Raw genomic sequence first — 17500 nt, forward strand, 5'->3', positions numbered from 1 at the left:
TGCGAGACAGCCCGGTGTCGAGTTTTATTGGCCATCGCAAACCTGCAATTCTTTTTAATCAGGCGTGAAATTATCTGATTGAGGACAGTTGGTGCTGGAGTGAACCAGAAGCATCTTCATGCCGCGTCGCTGTGACTCTGACGGGACATCAAAGACAAGAGATTAACGTGAAGCAGATCCATCGCAGCACAGGCAATTAATTGCCTCTGCTTTGCCATATTGATTCCACGACAATAAGGCACACGTGTTTGTCAATTATTTTATTATTGATCCATATTGAATGTCCATTGCGGTTTCAATGGGTAATTTAACCTGGAGAAACTTGCAGACTAGGGGTGGGCGATATGGACAAAAAATAATATCTCGATATTTTTTGTGATTTTGACGATAACGATAATTAGTCGATATCCTTTAAAAGAAATTTGTAAAAGTCTGAGTTACTTTACAGCTCATTATTTATGAATAGCATCAATACAATACTAACCAATAACCTAACCTGTGACTTTTTAACCAAATCAACCAATGCATTGTCACTCTATGACACATTTCCAATTCTGCCCCCACTTGTGTGTGTGGCAATGACATGGTCTAGCCAGCTACATTAGAGAAGATGAATAGGCCTGCCAGTTTCCCAAGAGAAAGTCTGAAGCTGAAGTTCCCTTTATTCAGTATATCAGTTATTTCCTTCAAGGTTTTGTTTAAAAGCAATCATGTAGGCTAACATTCCAAGTTACAGAATAGAAACTAATGTGTTAGCTTATGGCTAATGTATATGAGAAATCCCATAGAGATGCTAACGTTAGCATAACATCTATTTAGAGCGAACTTCAGACCATTTACAAAAGGGTTAGGCCTACATGAGAAGAGTTCTTTGTTTACAACTGACTATTAAAATACTCAAAGGCTAATGTTTTCTCTCCATATAATACCATGTAGGAAAAAACGTGACTCATCAATGCTGAACAGAAGTAGCCGGCACAAAATCCCAAGTAGCCTACCTCTCCCTGCACAAAATAAACATTAGGCGTGCGTGTGACAATGTGGACCCACTAGTGATCATGTGACACTTGCTCTGCTGCAGCCAGGGGCTTTTCCCACATAGGATTTAGTAAATGTATGGGGTTTCAATGCGTGATTTCAAGTGTAATTTAAATACTTGATAATGTCAATTTGAACATTGTTAAAACAACAATCACGATATTATCGCAGACGATATATATCGCCCACCCCTACTGCAGACTTTGATCATCACGTAGACAGTGTCACAGCCGTAATATTCCGCCCAATGCAGAATTAATCCCCGTCTGTATGCTAATCGCCATGGCAATAAATTTGTGCCGCGCTCCACAGGAAGCCCTTATGGTCCGTTAAACGACTTTGCTAAAAGCATCTCTGGAGTCTTTGCTGGCGTGTTTGAACTCCTCTTAGAGGACCCGTGGTGACGCACAGAGAGCTGCCATCATCACCTCTGTTTGTTCTGTTTACCGTCATGCCGGCGGCAACACCAGCGATCGCCATGACTTCTTCCCGATGTGACATGTCACTCACGTGTAGCTTCATAATTCATGTTCCTGACATATAGCTCCTTCAAAAGAAAGAGGATGGAAGAACTAACGCAGATGCAGAGTGTTTCCTGGCACCTCGCATTGGCTTTCTAGAAGGTGGAGACATGTAGCGCTTTGGCTGTAAATATAAATTTAGGCGCATTTATTTATGAGGCCTATTTGTGTGATCACTGTGAATTATCGTACCTCAGATTATAGTTTCCCACATTCAACAGCTCTAGAGAAAAAAGAAATCCCAGATCCTTAAACGGTTATAAATCTGCACAGTCGACTAAACACATAACCACTGAAAAAGCATTACTGTTTAAAATCATGAGGACAACGAGAAACAATGTTTTATGATGAAGTATTCATGGATTTAGTCCCCATAAAACTTGAAAAAAAAAAAAAAAAAAATGAAACATTATCTTATATGCAGCATCCTTAAAAATTCCCACATCCCAAACATCACACAATATCCGTTCTCATTGTTAACATATTGAATACCGGTATATAGGTGAAGGTGATTCCAATCCTGCACACAAGGATTATCTCTGCTTCTTTTGAGAAATCTTGTGTGTAGGACTGTGTGAAGGTGCTCTAAGCGATGCCATGCATTTTTTAGGCTAAAACATTTTGTCACTTACTGCAAACATCACCTAACCAACCGCTAGCTGTCTGTGTCCTGAATACACTGTAAAAAAATGCGATCTCTGTGGACAGCCCAGGCTCCAAAAACGGCAACAAAAACAACCTGGGCACACCTAGCCCATAAAAACATAACAAACTGTTCCAGCAAATCACAGACGAGATGCACGTTTAGGAGAGTTTCAATTGCACAGGAGCAGCACGGGAGGGAGGGGGAGGAAGTAGCGAGCTAGCTCTCTGTTTTGTTTGAAAGTCAACAGAAGTGACGTTACCCAGCATCACTTAGAGCACCTTTAATAGTTGGATTGGAAATATCTGATTTATAAGCATTGCAGCACCTCAGGACTTTTTTATAATGAAGGTGAAATCATGTGACTGACCTTACGAGGGACTAATGAGTGCCTCAAAAAAGCCTCTTCTGCAGATGTGCACGGGTCTTGCCTGAGAGTCAGGGAACAGAGGTGATGCAACTGTGTGATAATGAATGCGCATGACTTTGCCAGAGCTCTCCTCTGCACTGCTGCTTGTCTGCAGCTGTATAGTAGGTCAAAGTAATCCCTTAGCAAATGCTAATACCGCTCCCTTACGGGCTAGAGCAGGAGGATGATTCTCTCTCTGTTAAATAGAAACACTGCAGGCGAAGATTTCACAAAGTGACTGAGCAAGAAGAAGCAAAATGACCTATTAATTAAAAAAACAAAAAAAAAACTAAGTGTCAGTTCCCATGACATTTGTTCTACTCTAACTCTCAATTCCCACCATTTGTTTCTTTTTTTCTTTTCTGTCAACTCGTGTCGCGCAAGACTGCTCTTTCCTCCCCAACGGCAAAATCTCACAATCAAATTTCCATCTCGTGCCTCTGTACTTCTGCCTCAGTGTATCAAAGAGAAGATGGCATCTACTGTTTTTTTGTGTCTTATTGGTGTCTATGACATTCGAAACAGCAGCAGCTCATCACCGATATATATCCTCCCCAGAGCATAATCTCCCAGAGATGGAAGTCCTCGTTTTCACAGCCACTTTTTTTTGTAGCAAGTCACATGAGCCAATCTGCATGCAAGTGCGGCTCCTAGACGAGTGAGGCGTTGGTGGCATGCTAATATGCTAGGATGCTGTATACACAGAGCAATGGGAGCGTAATGCTGGCACTGTGCTCCTATGCTGGCCTAGTGTGAGTTTCTGAGCAGCATATAGCGTGATGCTAGCGTGCTCCTTTAATAGACTGGTGTGAACTATACGCAATATGTAGCGTGACGCTAGTGTGCTCCTGTTCTAGACTGGTGTAAGCTATATACAATATGTAGCGTGATGCTAGTGCTGCTGTGCTAGTGTGGTGTGAGTGCATAGTTGTGTGTAGCATGCTCGTGTTATGTTGGTGTGCTGGTCTGGTGTGAGTGCGTAGCGGTGTCTAGAGTGATGATGTTGTGTTCTGGTGGTAGCCTGCGTAGCTGTGTGTAGCGTGATGGTGTTGTGCTCATGTGCTAGCATGATGTGAGTGCCTAGTTGTGTGTAGTGTGTTGGTGTTGTGTTATGTAGTTGTGTGTAGTGCGATGGTGTTGTCTTATTGTGCTAGCCTGCGTAGCTGTGTGTAGCGTGATGGTGTTGTGCTCATGTGCTAGCATGACGTGAGTACGTAGCTATGTGTAGCGTGATGGTGTTGTGTTCATGTGCTAGCATGGCATGAGTTTGAACTGTGTGTAGTGCGATGGCGTTGTGTTCTTGTGCTAGCATGGCTTGAGTGTGTAGTTTTGTGTAGTGTGATGATGTTGGGTTCATATTGCATAGCGCATGGAGATGCGTAGTTGTATGTGGTAATATTTGGTGTTATATTTATACATGCCTGGGCTGAGCCGTGCGGTAGCCCGCGAGTTGGCGTTGTGTCCATGTGCCAGATACGATGCGGAGGCCTAGTTGTGTAGTGTGTTCGTTTGTTATGTGCGTGTAGCATGTTGTCTTTATTGTGCGTGCCCATGTGCCAGCAATGACGCGATAACGAGCTATGCGTAGGATGGTGTTTTTCGTGTCTGGCGTGCCAGCATGGCATGAGTTTGAACTGTGCGTAGTGCCATTACGCCAGGTTCCTGTGTAGCATGGCCTGGAGTGCGTAGTTTGTGTAGTGATGATGTTGGGTTCATGTGCATGGCATGAGTGCGTAGTTGTGTGTAGTGTGTTGGTGTTGTGTTATGTACCTGGTGTGAGTGTGTAGTGGTGTGTAGCATGATGGTGTTGTGCTCATGTGCTAGCATTGCGCGAGAGCGTAATTGTGTGTAGTGTGATGGTGTTGTGTTATTTTCCCTTGTGTGAGTGCGTAGTTGTGTGTAGCGTGATGGTGTTGTGTTCCTGTGCTAGCATGGCGAAGTGCGTAGTTGTGTGTAGCGTGATGGTGTTGTGTTCCTGTGCTAGCATGGCGAAAGTCGCTGTGTGTGTAACGCGGATGGTGTTGTGTTCCTGTGCTAGCATGGCGAGTGCGTAGTTGTGTGTAGCGTGATGGTGTTGTGTTCCTGTGCTAGCATGGCGAGTGCGTAGTTGTGTGTAGCGTGATGGTGTTGTGTTCCTGTGCTAGCATGGCGAGTGCGTAGTTGTGTGTAGCGTGATGGTGTTGTGTTCCTGTGCTAGCATGGTGTGAATGCGTAGTTGTGTGTAGCGTGATGGTGTTGTGTTCCTGTGCTAGCATGGTGTGAATGCGTAGTTGTGTGTAGCGTGATGGTGCTGCTGCATGTGGATGATGAAAAAGGAAGGCAGAGGGTCATGCTTTCAGATGCCACCCCAGCGGGGGAGATGCCAATTTCACTCCCTTCTGACCCAGCACAAATGAGGATAAATCAACTCCAGACATGAACAGTCTGGCAGCCCTCAGCCAGCAGAAGAGAGGGAGGGAGAGAGAGAGAGAGAGATGGAGGTAGTAGGTGGAGAGAGAGAAAGAGAAAAAAGAGCCTAAGGAAAGAAAAGCAATGGAGAGAGTGAGAACAGGGAGGCAATGAAGAGAGAGAGAGAAAAGAGAGAGAGAGAAAAGGGAACAAACAGAGGGGAGGTAGAGGGAGAGAGAGGGAGAATAAGCAACAGGGTGAAAAAGAAAAAGAGAGAGAGAGAGAGGAAAGGGCAGTGATAGAGAGAGACTGAGAGAAAGAGAGGGAGAAAGAGAGATGGAGAGCATTGGATGCACCACCAGCCGTTCTCTCTCTTCAGGGGTTTTGGCTCCGATGCTTTCGCCCGCATCTCCCCAATTACACCTGACGACCCCCGCCTCCCCATCATCGCCCATCTCCACGGCAACAAGGCTCCATCCCAAAACTCTCCCTCTCTCTACCTGATGCTGACCATTTACCTGTAAATCCCGTAAAAAAAAACAGCACCAAAGAGCAAAAGCTGAGCGGTAAATCTGCGTGGGCAAGCAGATAAATAATAAATGACTGAGGCAGGGAGCAAGAGAGGAGGTGCAAGAGAGAAGAGGAGAGGATGAGAGCGGTTCTGTTCGCTTGGGCGTCTTCCCAGAGACGGAGGCGCAAGACGGCCTTAATGAACAACGTGAAAGCTGTCAGGATGCCCACAGCTGGCCCTGTGCCAACCCCCATTCCCCTCCCCCCTGGAGCAGTGCGAGGTTGGCACACGCGCCGCATGGCCCAGCCCTGCCACCTGGGCGCGCCATCTTGAGCTGGTTTGATGAGATTTCCCGAGCAGCGCGAGAAGGGCAGATGGCACCGATAACTGGCACATGGGTCAGGTCGCATTTGGCGCGTCGCCCTGGACGCCCCACGGAAACGCAAACGGTGCGGCGCCACCTTGGCGCTGCCAGGTTCGGGACGAGCGCTTAAGTCAACCCCCAGTCCAGCATGCCTTATGTCCGCTTCTCTGGACATAAGCAACACTGGACCAGAGGAAAGAGGGAGGGAGGGAGGGTAACTACAGCAGTTCACAGGTCTAAATGGAGGAAAGAAGTCGACTAAAAGGTGCTTAAGATGTGCAGCTGATAGTGTTGGCTGCCTTCTTCGTCCCCTGTGTTTGTGAGTGTTCCAGGTGGAGCTGTGCTGTATAATAATATCACAGACATCTCTGGACGATGCTGAGGCTACACACTGCAGCTCCAAAGGTGGGATCAGATGATACTGCTCTCCCATGATTGAACACCCAACCAGCTTTCTCGTCAGAGTTGCTTTATTTAGACTATAATTACTGTGACATCTTTTTCGCTACCTGAATTATCACTGGTGCTCTTTCTGTTTCTTTTAAATCAGACTCCGAATGATTGGCCTCAGAAAAGTGTTGTATACAAAAATATAAAAGTTGATACGGATCCTAACTTTTTTGTTATGGGGACACAGATTTTGCTGTCACTGTGCACCTCTAATAGATGTGGAGGAAATTAAGTCAGGTTAAAAATATTATCTTAATCAAAACAAGACAAGATTTGTGCCAGAAATATTCACAATACTATGTGGCTTCTGTTTGTTTATTTTCTGTCTTATTCGCGCAGCAGCTTTTTCCAGATGGATTATTATTTACTGTGCTTACATAGCCACGTATGAAGTTGGCTTTGTGGAATATGTTTAAAACGCTGTTGTCAGTGGTCGCACTGCAGCCACAGCAGAGTGCGGTACCTAAGCAGAGTGACAAGCAGGGATGCTGCGGGCGAGACGGAAGAGTCGACTCCAGCTCCAGCTCAAGCGGAGGCCGGCCGAGACCAGCGACAGCAGCTGTGGGGTTCCTGGGGCATCCGCAATTTATCATGTCAAAAACCTCCACAAGCAAGGAAAAAAAAAACAAAAAACGGTGGGAAAAAATGAAAAATGTGCCGAGCGTGTAAAGGTGCAGTGAACCAGCAAAAACAACCAGCGCTCTCTAGAAAATCCCCACTCACTATCTCTCTCTCTCTCTCTCTCTCTCTCTCTCTCTCTCTTTCTCACACACACACACACACACACATTCACATTCACACACACACACCCACACACACACTTTCTCTGCCAGCTCCAGTCGTTCACTCATAGGGCTTTTAACTTATGTTTACAGCACTTTAGCGCTGCGCCCCTTATGGATGCAGATGTGGCACTTGAGCACATGACGCCCGTAGCACTTAGCTCCAAAGTCAGATCGGTTACATGGGATCCGCGCGTGTGTGTTTTAAGATCGCCGCGGTCCGGCTGCGTTCGCAGGGCAGCCAGAAGGAGGAAGGGCGTAATGTTGCTGGCGACACGGCAACCACTTCCACTGATAGCAGACCTAATGAGGCTTCGCGCTCGGAGATTTCACAAGGCCGAGCCGACGATCGAGTGAAGGAGCAAGAGAGCGAATGAGTAGCGTGCCAAAATCTCCCGTCTCCTGATATTACAGAGTTTAACGTTCACCCCCCCACTCACCACCCTTCTTACTTTAACTTGGTCTAGTTTTAATTAGATCATTACCACAAGCGATTTAATTAACATCACGAGCCGAGTGGCTTGCATTAAGTCCGCACCTGGACGCTTTGGTCGGCTGTCAAACCGCCAGCTCCGGGATTGGTTTTTCAAGGACAAGCTTTTTTCCGCAGCGAGACATCACTTGGACTGCGAATCTTGTGCTCGGCGTCCGAGTCCCGGAGATGGGGCTGATATTCAGTGTCCGTATGTCTCCTGAGTCAGGGCTCATTATGAATGAATAAAAAGGCAGCTCTCTGTAGTGGAAGCCAATTCAAAAGATATACTGGAGGGGGGACTGTTATGGGAGCGAGAGAGAACGATGTGCAAATGGCGCTTACTGAAAATTGATTTTCATGCACACACACACACACACACACGCGTCGGCAGCCTTCGCTCTGCATGCATAACCTACTCATGGACAGTTATGCAACAGAAGTGGCCCACATCTGGCTGAGTTCTGGCTGTGATCTGGCCCAGATGTGGGTGGAGCTCCTGCCGCTGATCAGGGACCTCTAAACGCCAACAGTCAAAGAGACTCCTGAAATGGCCTTCAAGGCCATCAGAAACAACAAGCGACCCAACAGCACACCAAGCTGCAGGTTTACAGTCGTGACATGCGTGACACACCTGTTGCGTCACACGATGAGCTTCTCCTTCAGACAACGTTAGATGCTCAGTCGTCTGAGTTATATGCTGAGGAAGCTCCGCTCACAACAGACGAAGAAATAGAGGAGAAAGGAGAAATCCAGCGAGTTTTCGCATAGATCTCCGTTTCTCGAGGTCACCGAGTACTGTCGGTACGGAAAAAAAACGACCCAGCTTTACCCAACTCTAGTTGCTAGTTTCAACAGCTAAAGCGAACAGGCAGCTACAGCTCTACACTCTGGGGCATGAATATGGGGGCTCATGGACATGCCCCCAGAGTTTTTTTTTTTTTGTACCGACAGTACTCGGTGAGCTCGAGAAACGAAGATTTATGTGAAAAATCAGCGGATTTCTCCTTTAAGCAGAACACACTAACCCAGTCAGAGACCATGTTGATGCATGTCCACACTACGTGAGTGTGTACGCGCATGTGTGTAGGCGTACAGTATATGTGCTTATGTGAGTATACAGGTGTGTTTCAGCACCTGTAGTATATGTGAGGCTTCTATGCGGTCCAAACACCCATGGGAACAAGAGGTGAGTGGGTTTCCCACTCTTAATCTTCGTTCAGCAGATGTCTGTAAAAGCAGAGACTCCTTTTTGGCTGACTGGCAGCCTTGTGTGTGTGTGTGTGTGTGTGTGTGTATGTGTCTGTGTGTCTGTGTGTGTCTCTAGAGGGTCAGGGCCTGAGCAGGCTACTGTCTGTCAGACCAGATGTTCTGAGCGTCAGGGTCACCGGGGCAACCCAACCCCTCCAGGATGAGGATCTGTGTCAATCTGAGAGTGTGTGTATGTGTGTGTGTGCATCTATGTGTGTGTGTGTATGTGTTCATCTGTGTGTGTGTGTGTGTGTGTGAATGTGTGTGTGTGTCTGTCTGTGTGTGTGGGTGTGTGTGTGTCTGTCTGTGTGTGTGCTTATATGTGTGTGGGCCTGTACTAAAACACCAGGATGGTGATGTGCTCCCATCACACAGTGCAGAATGAGAGCCAGACAAGGCCTCCTCTGATAGCGCCTGCACTAGACAGGCATTTCTTAAGTTAGTCAGGTACAACTAACTAATCATACAGTGTCCGCCTCGTTTAGTACCTTGTGTTTATGTAACAGATGCTGCCTTATACAGCACTGACAACGACATGGAGAAACCCCTGCAGTCGGTACTCAACCATTTATCAATTGACTTTTCTTCAGTCCATACAACACTGTTGTTCCTAATCAAAAACAGTTCATACAACACTACTGTTCCTAATCAAAAACAGTTCATACAACACTATTGTTCCTAATCAAAAACAGTTCATACAACACTATTGTCCCTAATCAAAAACAGTTCATACAACACTATTGTTCCTAATTAAAAACAGTTTGGGAAAATATTCCTCTGGGGTTTCTGATATCATTTGCTTTTGAAGAGAAAGTTAAAAGGGTTCAACCACCCCACTGAGTTAGATTATTTTCATTTTTCCAATGTTACGGTATTAAGCACATCTTAATACACTCTCATGTATGAGGAATATAACACTATTGAAATGCATTGTGTTATAATCCTAATGAGACTTTCAACATGGTGTCATGCTGAACAAAATAACTAACAAACTAAAACTTTCTATACACCATGATGGCCTTTACATGTCAAAGTCCACATCTTAAAAGTTTAACGTTTCCATAGGTTACTTGGTTCTCTAACAAAAAGTGTGATTTCCTCAAGGAATTTTGTAGAATAAATACATACAGTACTACCTATACCTTAAAGGAGTACCGGAATGTTGAGAAATGAACGTTCTAAAGAATATCTGGGTTCATTGAATTCAACATAGAACCTTCAATTGTTGCGGAACTTAGAACGTTCAAAAACCTACACCTTTAAGGGTTAAAACTATATCCATGTTACTGTGGTTTGCTTCCCTATTCTGCAGTAGGTGAAACGAGAGGAGAAAGTGCTTCAGAGAGGGCAGCCATATTGTCCCGCGCCCCTGTGCACTCCTGTGAGCAGTGCAAGCTGTTCCCTGCTGAACTGAGAGATCTATTTAGGGTGGCTCATCTTAATGACAGGAGATGGCAAGTAGGACGATTCCCTGAACTTGGTCCTGCTCTCGGTTCAACTGGAGAGTGGCCTGCACGACGCTCCCTTTAGAGCAGCTATTGATCCAAGCGGGGTATCATACAGCCTGACACTGGCTCCCCTGAGAAAGAGGAGAAAGACAGAGAGAGAGAGAGAGAGAGAGAGAGAGGAAAGATAAGAGGAGAGAGAGAGAGAGGAAAGATAAGAGGAGAGAGGAGAAAGAAAGATGAAGACAGAAAGAGAGGGAATGAAAGAGAGCAAAAAAGAAAAGACCGGAGAAGAGGAATGTGGGGATAGAGAGAAAGAGAGAGAAGTGAGAGCTGGAGAAACAGAAGATGAAAGAGGAAGAGGAGAAAAGAAAGAGAGAGAGAGAAGGAGATAGAGAGAGAGAGAAGGAGAGAGAGAAGTGTCTGTTTTGGACTCGTCACCCAGGCGATGGCCATTAGCCTCCTGCCCTGGCCCTGCTTGAGAGCAGAGGTATGTGTCATAACACATTGGAATCTTCACAAGACACACACAAACACACATTCTACAGACAGACAAACCTACACATACACACAGAATTACACTCGCTGAACAATACACACACACATTCTCTCTCTCTCTCTCTCTCACACACACACACACACACACACACACAGACACACATACAAATTTAAGCTCTCATGCACACACACAACCCCAGAGTACTGTGTGCATTAAAGGAGACTCTCTCTCTGTCTGAGGCTATAAAAAGCCTCCTCTCGATGTGAGCAGAATGTGAATCAGCATCTCAGATGTATTTTGTAAGGGTCTCCCTGCAGTTACACAATTATATGCTCCTGTACTCAAAGAAACACGGCTCAAATGTGAAGATACTCCATGTCTGTGTGATGTCCGTATGGAACACATTATTTAGAATGACTCACACAGAAGATCTGAAGAAGAAGGAGGACAATTCTGCTATATGAAACTCTAGTACTATAGCTAAACTACAAGCTGGAGGTCAAGACATACTGTGGAACTGTAGCTGTGGATGTACCCTACAGTGGGCCTGAGGGAAATGCAATTTCAATCCCTATATGTCTTGTACTTACAGCAGATATATTGTATTGTATTGTTTATTTATTGTTTGTTTATATTGTATTGTCCTCCATCATTCCTTTACCCTCTATTACCTATATGGATATTTTATAAGTTCTAAGGTTAGATCTGTTACTCATAAATTGTTTATACACTGTTATGTATTACTGCTTTGGCAATGCAAATGCCCTTTTTGTCATGCCAATACAGCACCATTGAATTGAATTGAATTGAAGAATTAACTATAACAGTGTTTTGATCCACACAACTAGCATACGTACCACACCACTGCACTATTGGTCTAACCGCAAAGCGCAAATAGCGTAAATTTGCTATTTGACCATGTGATGGTCAGATAAAGCTTTCGGTGTTGCTTTTCACGTCCGGTTAAGCTCTAGTTCCATTAGACAGCTGTTGTTTGTCCAGTCGTTGGTCCTTCTCCGTCCCCTCTCTGGGCTCTTAGCTACAGTATATCAACTACTGTGTCAGAGGGTGACATTAGCTAAAGTGTACAGTAAGTGTTGAGACAGCTCTGTTTGCAGCAGTATATGGAGGCGAGGGTGTGAGAAGCATCCCATGGACAGCCAATCATCCTTGCCGTGGTAACGGGTTCATCGGTGACGTCAGGCCCGCTCGATGAGCAGGTGGCTCTGTAGGAGTCGCCATCACCAACGGGACCAAACAACCTTTCCTCCTGCCGAGCAACCACAGCTCCTTCAGCAGTGGTGCGCCCGCGCACACACACACACACATACACACACAGGGCACTGCAGTGTGAACATGCTCCAATCTCACCCCTCTTGAGAATAGTGTTAAGAATTCACACAACTTGCATGCAAATAGCGTCCCACACAAACACATATGGAACACCTACAGAGCGCAAGCAATCTTTCAACAGCAAAAAATGAAAAGAATACAAATAAATAAATAAATAAATAAATAAAATGTGTTTCTAGAGAAACTAACAACCATGCTCCATGCTCCATGGCTGCACAGCAGTGTGAGTCCGTAGGCTCTGCTCTTGTAGTGACAGGGTATTTGAACACACCGATTTAACACAGTGGGCGCAGCCCCGGTCAATGAATAAAAAAGTAAAAAAGTGAGATGCTTTGGCGGACGTGCGAGCGCAGGCAATCTTAATCCCATCTGCCTTTAGACGGAGCGTTGTGAAGGAACAATCGCCCCTGGTATGACGGCTCGCCGGAAAAACTACGAAAGAAATGAAAGAGCGTGCGGAGGAGGGGGAGGATCTCGCTGTGCCGTGCGAGAGAGAGAGATCTCGGAATAGTTTTGTGAAAACGCACAGCAAACAAACCCATTCTGCACCACATGCCAGACAACTAAGGAAAGAATTTAGCCAGACAACTACTGTAAGGAAAGAATTTAGCACCCCTCTGAATAAACATTTTTCAAACTAATTCTTGCCTGGAAAGTTTTCTTCTTTTTTTCTGTCATCTTTCTGAAGAACAGGTACTTTATATTCTGTCACCAAATATTTTTTGACATGAGAATAATTGGTCACCCAATGCATTAATGTAATAAGCCTCTGGCAGAGTGAAACGGCACAAGTGAGAGAGCGGGAAAATAATATAGAGCATCCGTCTGGCGTTCATTTGTCTTCGGCTCAAAGGGAGAAAAGGGAAAAGAATAATTTTGTTATTTCCTGACAATGGCTGTGAAGCGACTTAATTATTGCACACAAAGACTGAGACAGAGGCTTTCTTAATATGGACAGCTACTACTAGTTGTATGGGCATAGCTACTGCAAAGCCTGTGTATGTGTGTGAGTGTATGTGTGTGTGTGTGTGTGTGTGTGTGTGTGTGTGTGTGTGTGTGTGTGTGTGTGTGTGTGTGTTTGTATGTTAAAGAAACACATCGACAAGCACTTTTTTGCTTTATCATGGCGCATTGCGAAGTGTACATCTAAGCAGTATTAGAGTGTAATTACATGTAGGTATGTGGCACATTCGGTAGACACAAGGGATCCGACAAACCGTACATGTAATATATACCTGAGAGAGAGGCAGAGAGAGAGAGAGAAAAGGGGAGTGTTTGTTTGTTCCTGTTCATATTAGTGTCCTGTCGTATTGTGTGTTTAACACATTTTATGTTCACAATACATGTGCAACAAAAGCTACTATTAATACATACATATATGCAGATAGAGGGAATGAAAGGAAATATAAAAATGTAATAACAATAATACAAACAGCATTAACTCAGTAATTTAAGGCTCTTGGCCCTTTAAATCTCTCCACCTCTGTGTGTGATGTTGCTTTTGCGTGTAATGGTCCATAATGAAAATAAATGCCGTCGGCCTACTTTAGCTGTTTATTTAGGTGCCACCGCTAGTGAATGCTAACATATCCAAGTTAGCACTGATTGTTCCTCTAATCCCTATGGTTACAGTACAAGAGTCTAATAATGTCCCTTCATTAGTTTTTACACACACACACACACACACACACACACACACACACACACATAGAGAGAGAGGGCAACAACTTGAATGGTATGTACTCTTACATGCAGTCAGTTGTACCAGTTGGACTATCATCGTTTTAGGGCTTAATTAATCAAATGATGCGAAATAAACCTGGGACATGTTTCTGTTTTTGAACTTGTATTTAAACTAAGGCAATTACTCCCACTCCAGTGTAGTTCCTCTCTGTGTTTCTCAAGGGCCTTTTTGGGAGTCTCCCATTGGACCTGGGCCAAATGGCCTCAGTATAAAGGTTGTTCTGACTGCAAATGGTTCTCCAGGTGGATATGGGCAAAAAGGTTCCTCTCACTCCAAATGACTCCACTGGTGGTGGTAGTGGTAGAGGGCTTAAAAAGCTCCCCTAATGATGATCTAATGGGAAATGGTTCTCCTAGTGAGGAGGGATCTATGGGCTGGTTGGCCTCAGGCCCACTGTAGGGTACATCCACAGCTACAGTTCCACAGGGCAATAGATGAGCATTATGAAGGGGAAAAACCATCACAGAAGAAGACGAAGGAAGAGGAGAAGAAGATGAAGAAGAAGATGAAGAAGAAGAAGAAGAAGAAGAAGAAGAAGAGCTAACAAGGGGCTGCAGCTGTTGAGGGTAGACCAGAGGGGGAGCGAGTGGAAGAAGAGATTTGAAGAGTGTATCTTTGAAGGGTAGTGGGAGTGACATTTGGAGGCTGAGCGAGGGAGGCGGAGGGATTTAATGAGAAAGCCCCGTGCTCCTCCCTGAAGCCAGTGACCTTTCGCACCTCACCGTGACGCGCACACGCCCACATTTATTTGGGAAATAAAGAGGCACCGTGTCGCACGGAGCCAGACAGTAACCTTTCATTTACTTTGAACACACACACACACACACACACACACACATACAGGAGAAAGAGAAAAGAATGTGAGGGGAAACAGGAAGGAAAGTGTGAGACAGAGAGAAGGGAGAGAAAGAATGCAAAGGGGAAGAGAGAGAGAGAAAGAGAGAAGGAAAGAAAGAGAGAGAGAGAAGCTTGGTGATTTCTCTAGCACTAACAAGTGAGACCCTGTGGAACTCAAGAGGCAGAACAACTAGAAGTTCATGAAGGTTTTCATGAGGTGAGGTTCACAAGTTAGCAAATGAACATGTGTAATAGTAATAGAGCTCACAAACACACAAACACACACACACACACACACACACTGACCACCAACTATAAGTTAGATAACCCTCTTAGATAATTTTCTGCAGTTAAACTAAACGACTGATGTCCACTCTGTCACCATGGTAACCTAACTGTATTTCTGAGCAAATGGCGGCCACCTGCGTCGATCTTGACTGGGCGGGATCAACATTTTCTTTTTTGCTTCCCAGCATTTCAAAGGTATTCCCATGTCTGCCCGATTCTTGTTCTACTCAGACGACGCTAAGGGAACAGAACGTGCCAGTCACGACCGTGACACTAGCACTCTCATTGTTACCGTGGACACCACCATTAGCATGTCCATCTGCGGCCTTTGTGATGAAAGACAAAGCAGCGTCTTTAATGACCTACATCACATGCTGATGAGCTGCTCCAGAACGGTCTCAGTGCCCGTCTGACTGACTGCCTATGGGGCTCACAATGGACCTCACAGACACCCATATTTATGTTTGGGACAAACACTGTGTATGTCACATATAGTTTGCGATCTCACACACACTCACATAAACACACACACACACACACACACACACACACACACACACACATACACACACACACACACTATCAGGTGAGCTGCAGTGAGAGAGTATGCCCTCGTGTGATTGGCTGATTGGTAAGTGTGCCCGTAAGTGCGTAATTGACCGATAGGTGTTCTGGGGTGAAAGAGCGTGCGTGCCCGCGTGTGTTTAGTTGACAGGTGAGTGTGCCAGCATGTGATTGGTTGACAGGTGATCTGAGGTAGGTGAGAGAGAATGCCCGTGTATGATTGGCTGCGCTGGTGAGTCTGGCTCTGTGCTAACCCGCAGCCAAATTGGTGGATTATGAGGCGGGAGAGCCTCAGCACGTTCTCTCTGTGTGACGGACTGATATGACCTCCTACAGAACAAGGAAGACGAAGCAAAACAACGCCAGCAGCACACAAAAGCAGCACTAGAGCTCCAGTACATGTGTGTGTGTGTGTGTGTATGTGTGTGTGTGTGTGTGTGTGTGTGTGTGTGTGTGTGTGTGTGTGTGTGTGTGTGTGTGCATATGTATGTCATCAAGGTTTGTATGTGTGTGTTTGTGTTAGTGTGTAAATGTACAAGTATGTGTGTGTGTGTGTGTGTGTGTGTGTGCATATGTATGTCTTCAAGGTTTGTGTGTTTGTGTTAGTGTGTAAATGTACAAGTACGTGTGTGTGTGTGTGTGCACATGCATGTGTGTGTGTGTGCATATGTATGTCATCAATGTTTGTATGTGTGTGTGTTTGTGTTAGTGTGTAAATGTCTGTGTGTGTGTGTGTGTGTGTGTGTGCGTGTGTGTGTTTGTGCGTGTGTGTAAGAGAATGAATGCATTTTTGTGTACTCACATGTGACGCAGATGGGGGTTCTGAGCGAAGGCGCGAGGCTGGATCTGGCGGAGATTACAGTTCATGATTGTTCTGCAGGGAGAGACAAAAACACAGAAGAGGTAATAAGAGCAGATCAGCAGAGACACACACACACCACACCACACATACACACTACACACTTTACACACACACACACACACACACTACACACTTTACACACACACACACACACACACACACTACACACTTTACACACACACACCACACACACACTACACACTTTACACACACACACCACACCACACACACACACTACACACTTTACACACACACACCACACCACACACACACACACACACACTTTACACACACACCACACACACACACACACACACTTTACACACACAAACCACACCACACACACACACACTACACACTTTACACACACACACCACACACACACACTACACACTTTACACACACACACACCACACATACTACACACTTTACACACACACACACCACACCAAGGGCTTTACATAAGGGCTTATTTTTTAAAAGTGTGGGGTTGTGGGATAGGAAAATGAAACAATCTTGCCAAATTACAAATAACTCCCTACAGGGACGCGAAAGTATTTTCTGAGAGGGTGCGGACTATATTGGTGTCGGGGAGTTTTTACCCTAAAATCCGATTGCTAAACACACCATTTAATATAGTTTACTTGGGACAGAAGAAGCAGCCCCTCATACTGTATGTGTGGCCTCATGTGACATGTAGGCCTACATGATCTACCTATCACTTCACTATTTGACACTACCTACATGGAGACATATCTCATGTTATAAATCAAGAAATCATTTTAGAAATTATAATTTTGTGCATATGGGTTAGCAGGCTACAATAAATTGCCCCTAACAGACAGCAGCCTAATTTCGAGGTATCATTAATACCTAAATAAATAATAATAATAAAGAATACAGAACTGTAAGCTCAAATTCAAAAACGTTTGAAGTCTACCCAAACATATGCAAAGGGAATATAAATAAATTCATGCTGCATATAGCCAGCTTAATTAATGTCAATTTAAAGATTATGATTAGCAGTTTCTATGCTTTTTCCATTAATAGTTACAGGAAGCCACATTGTTGTTTAAACT

General features: G+C 44.9%; 1 protein-coding gene across 2 annotated transcripts in view; it reads right to left on the bottom strand.

Moving 5' to 3' along the window:
• Positions 1–17500, bottom strand: part of ntrk3b (neurotrophic tyrosine kinase, receptor, type 3b) — a 172836-nt gene that overhangs the window by 108323 nt on the left and 47013 nt on the right. For both annotated transcript variants that reach the window (XM_048231246.1, XM_048231245.1), the window contains exon 3: positions 16362–16433. In XM_048231246.1, the coding sequence (XP_048087203.1) occupies positions 16362–16433 (72 nt within the window). The remainder of the gene's footprint in view (positions 1–16361; positions 16434–17500) is intronic.

The sequence above is a fragment of the Alosa alosa genome, chromosome 21 (assembly GCF_017589495.1).
Source record: "Alosa alosa isolate M-15738 ecotype Scorff River chromosome 21, AALO_Geno_1.1, whole genome shotgun sequence".
Lineage (NCBI taxonomy): Eukaryota > Metazoa > Chordata > Actinopteri > Clupeiformes > Clupeidae > Alosa > Alosa alosa.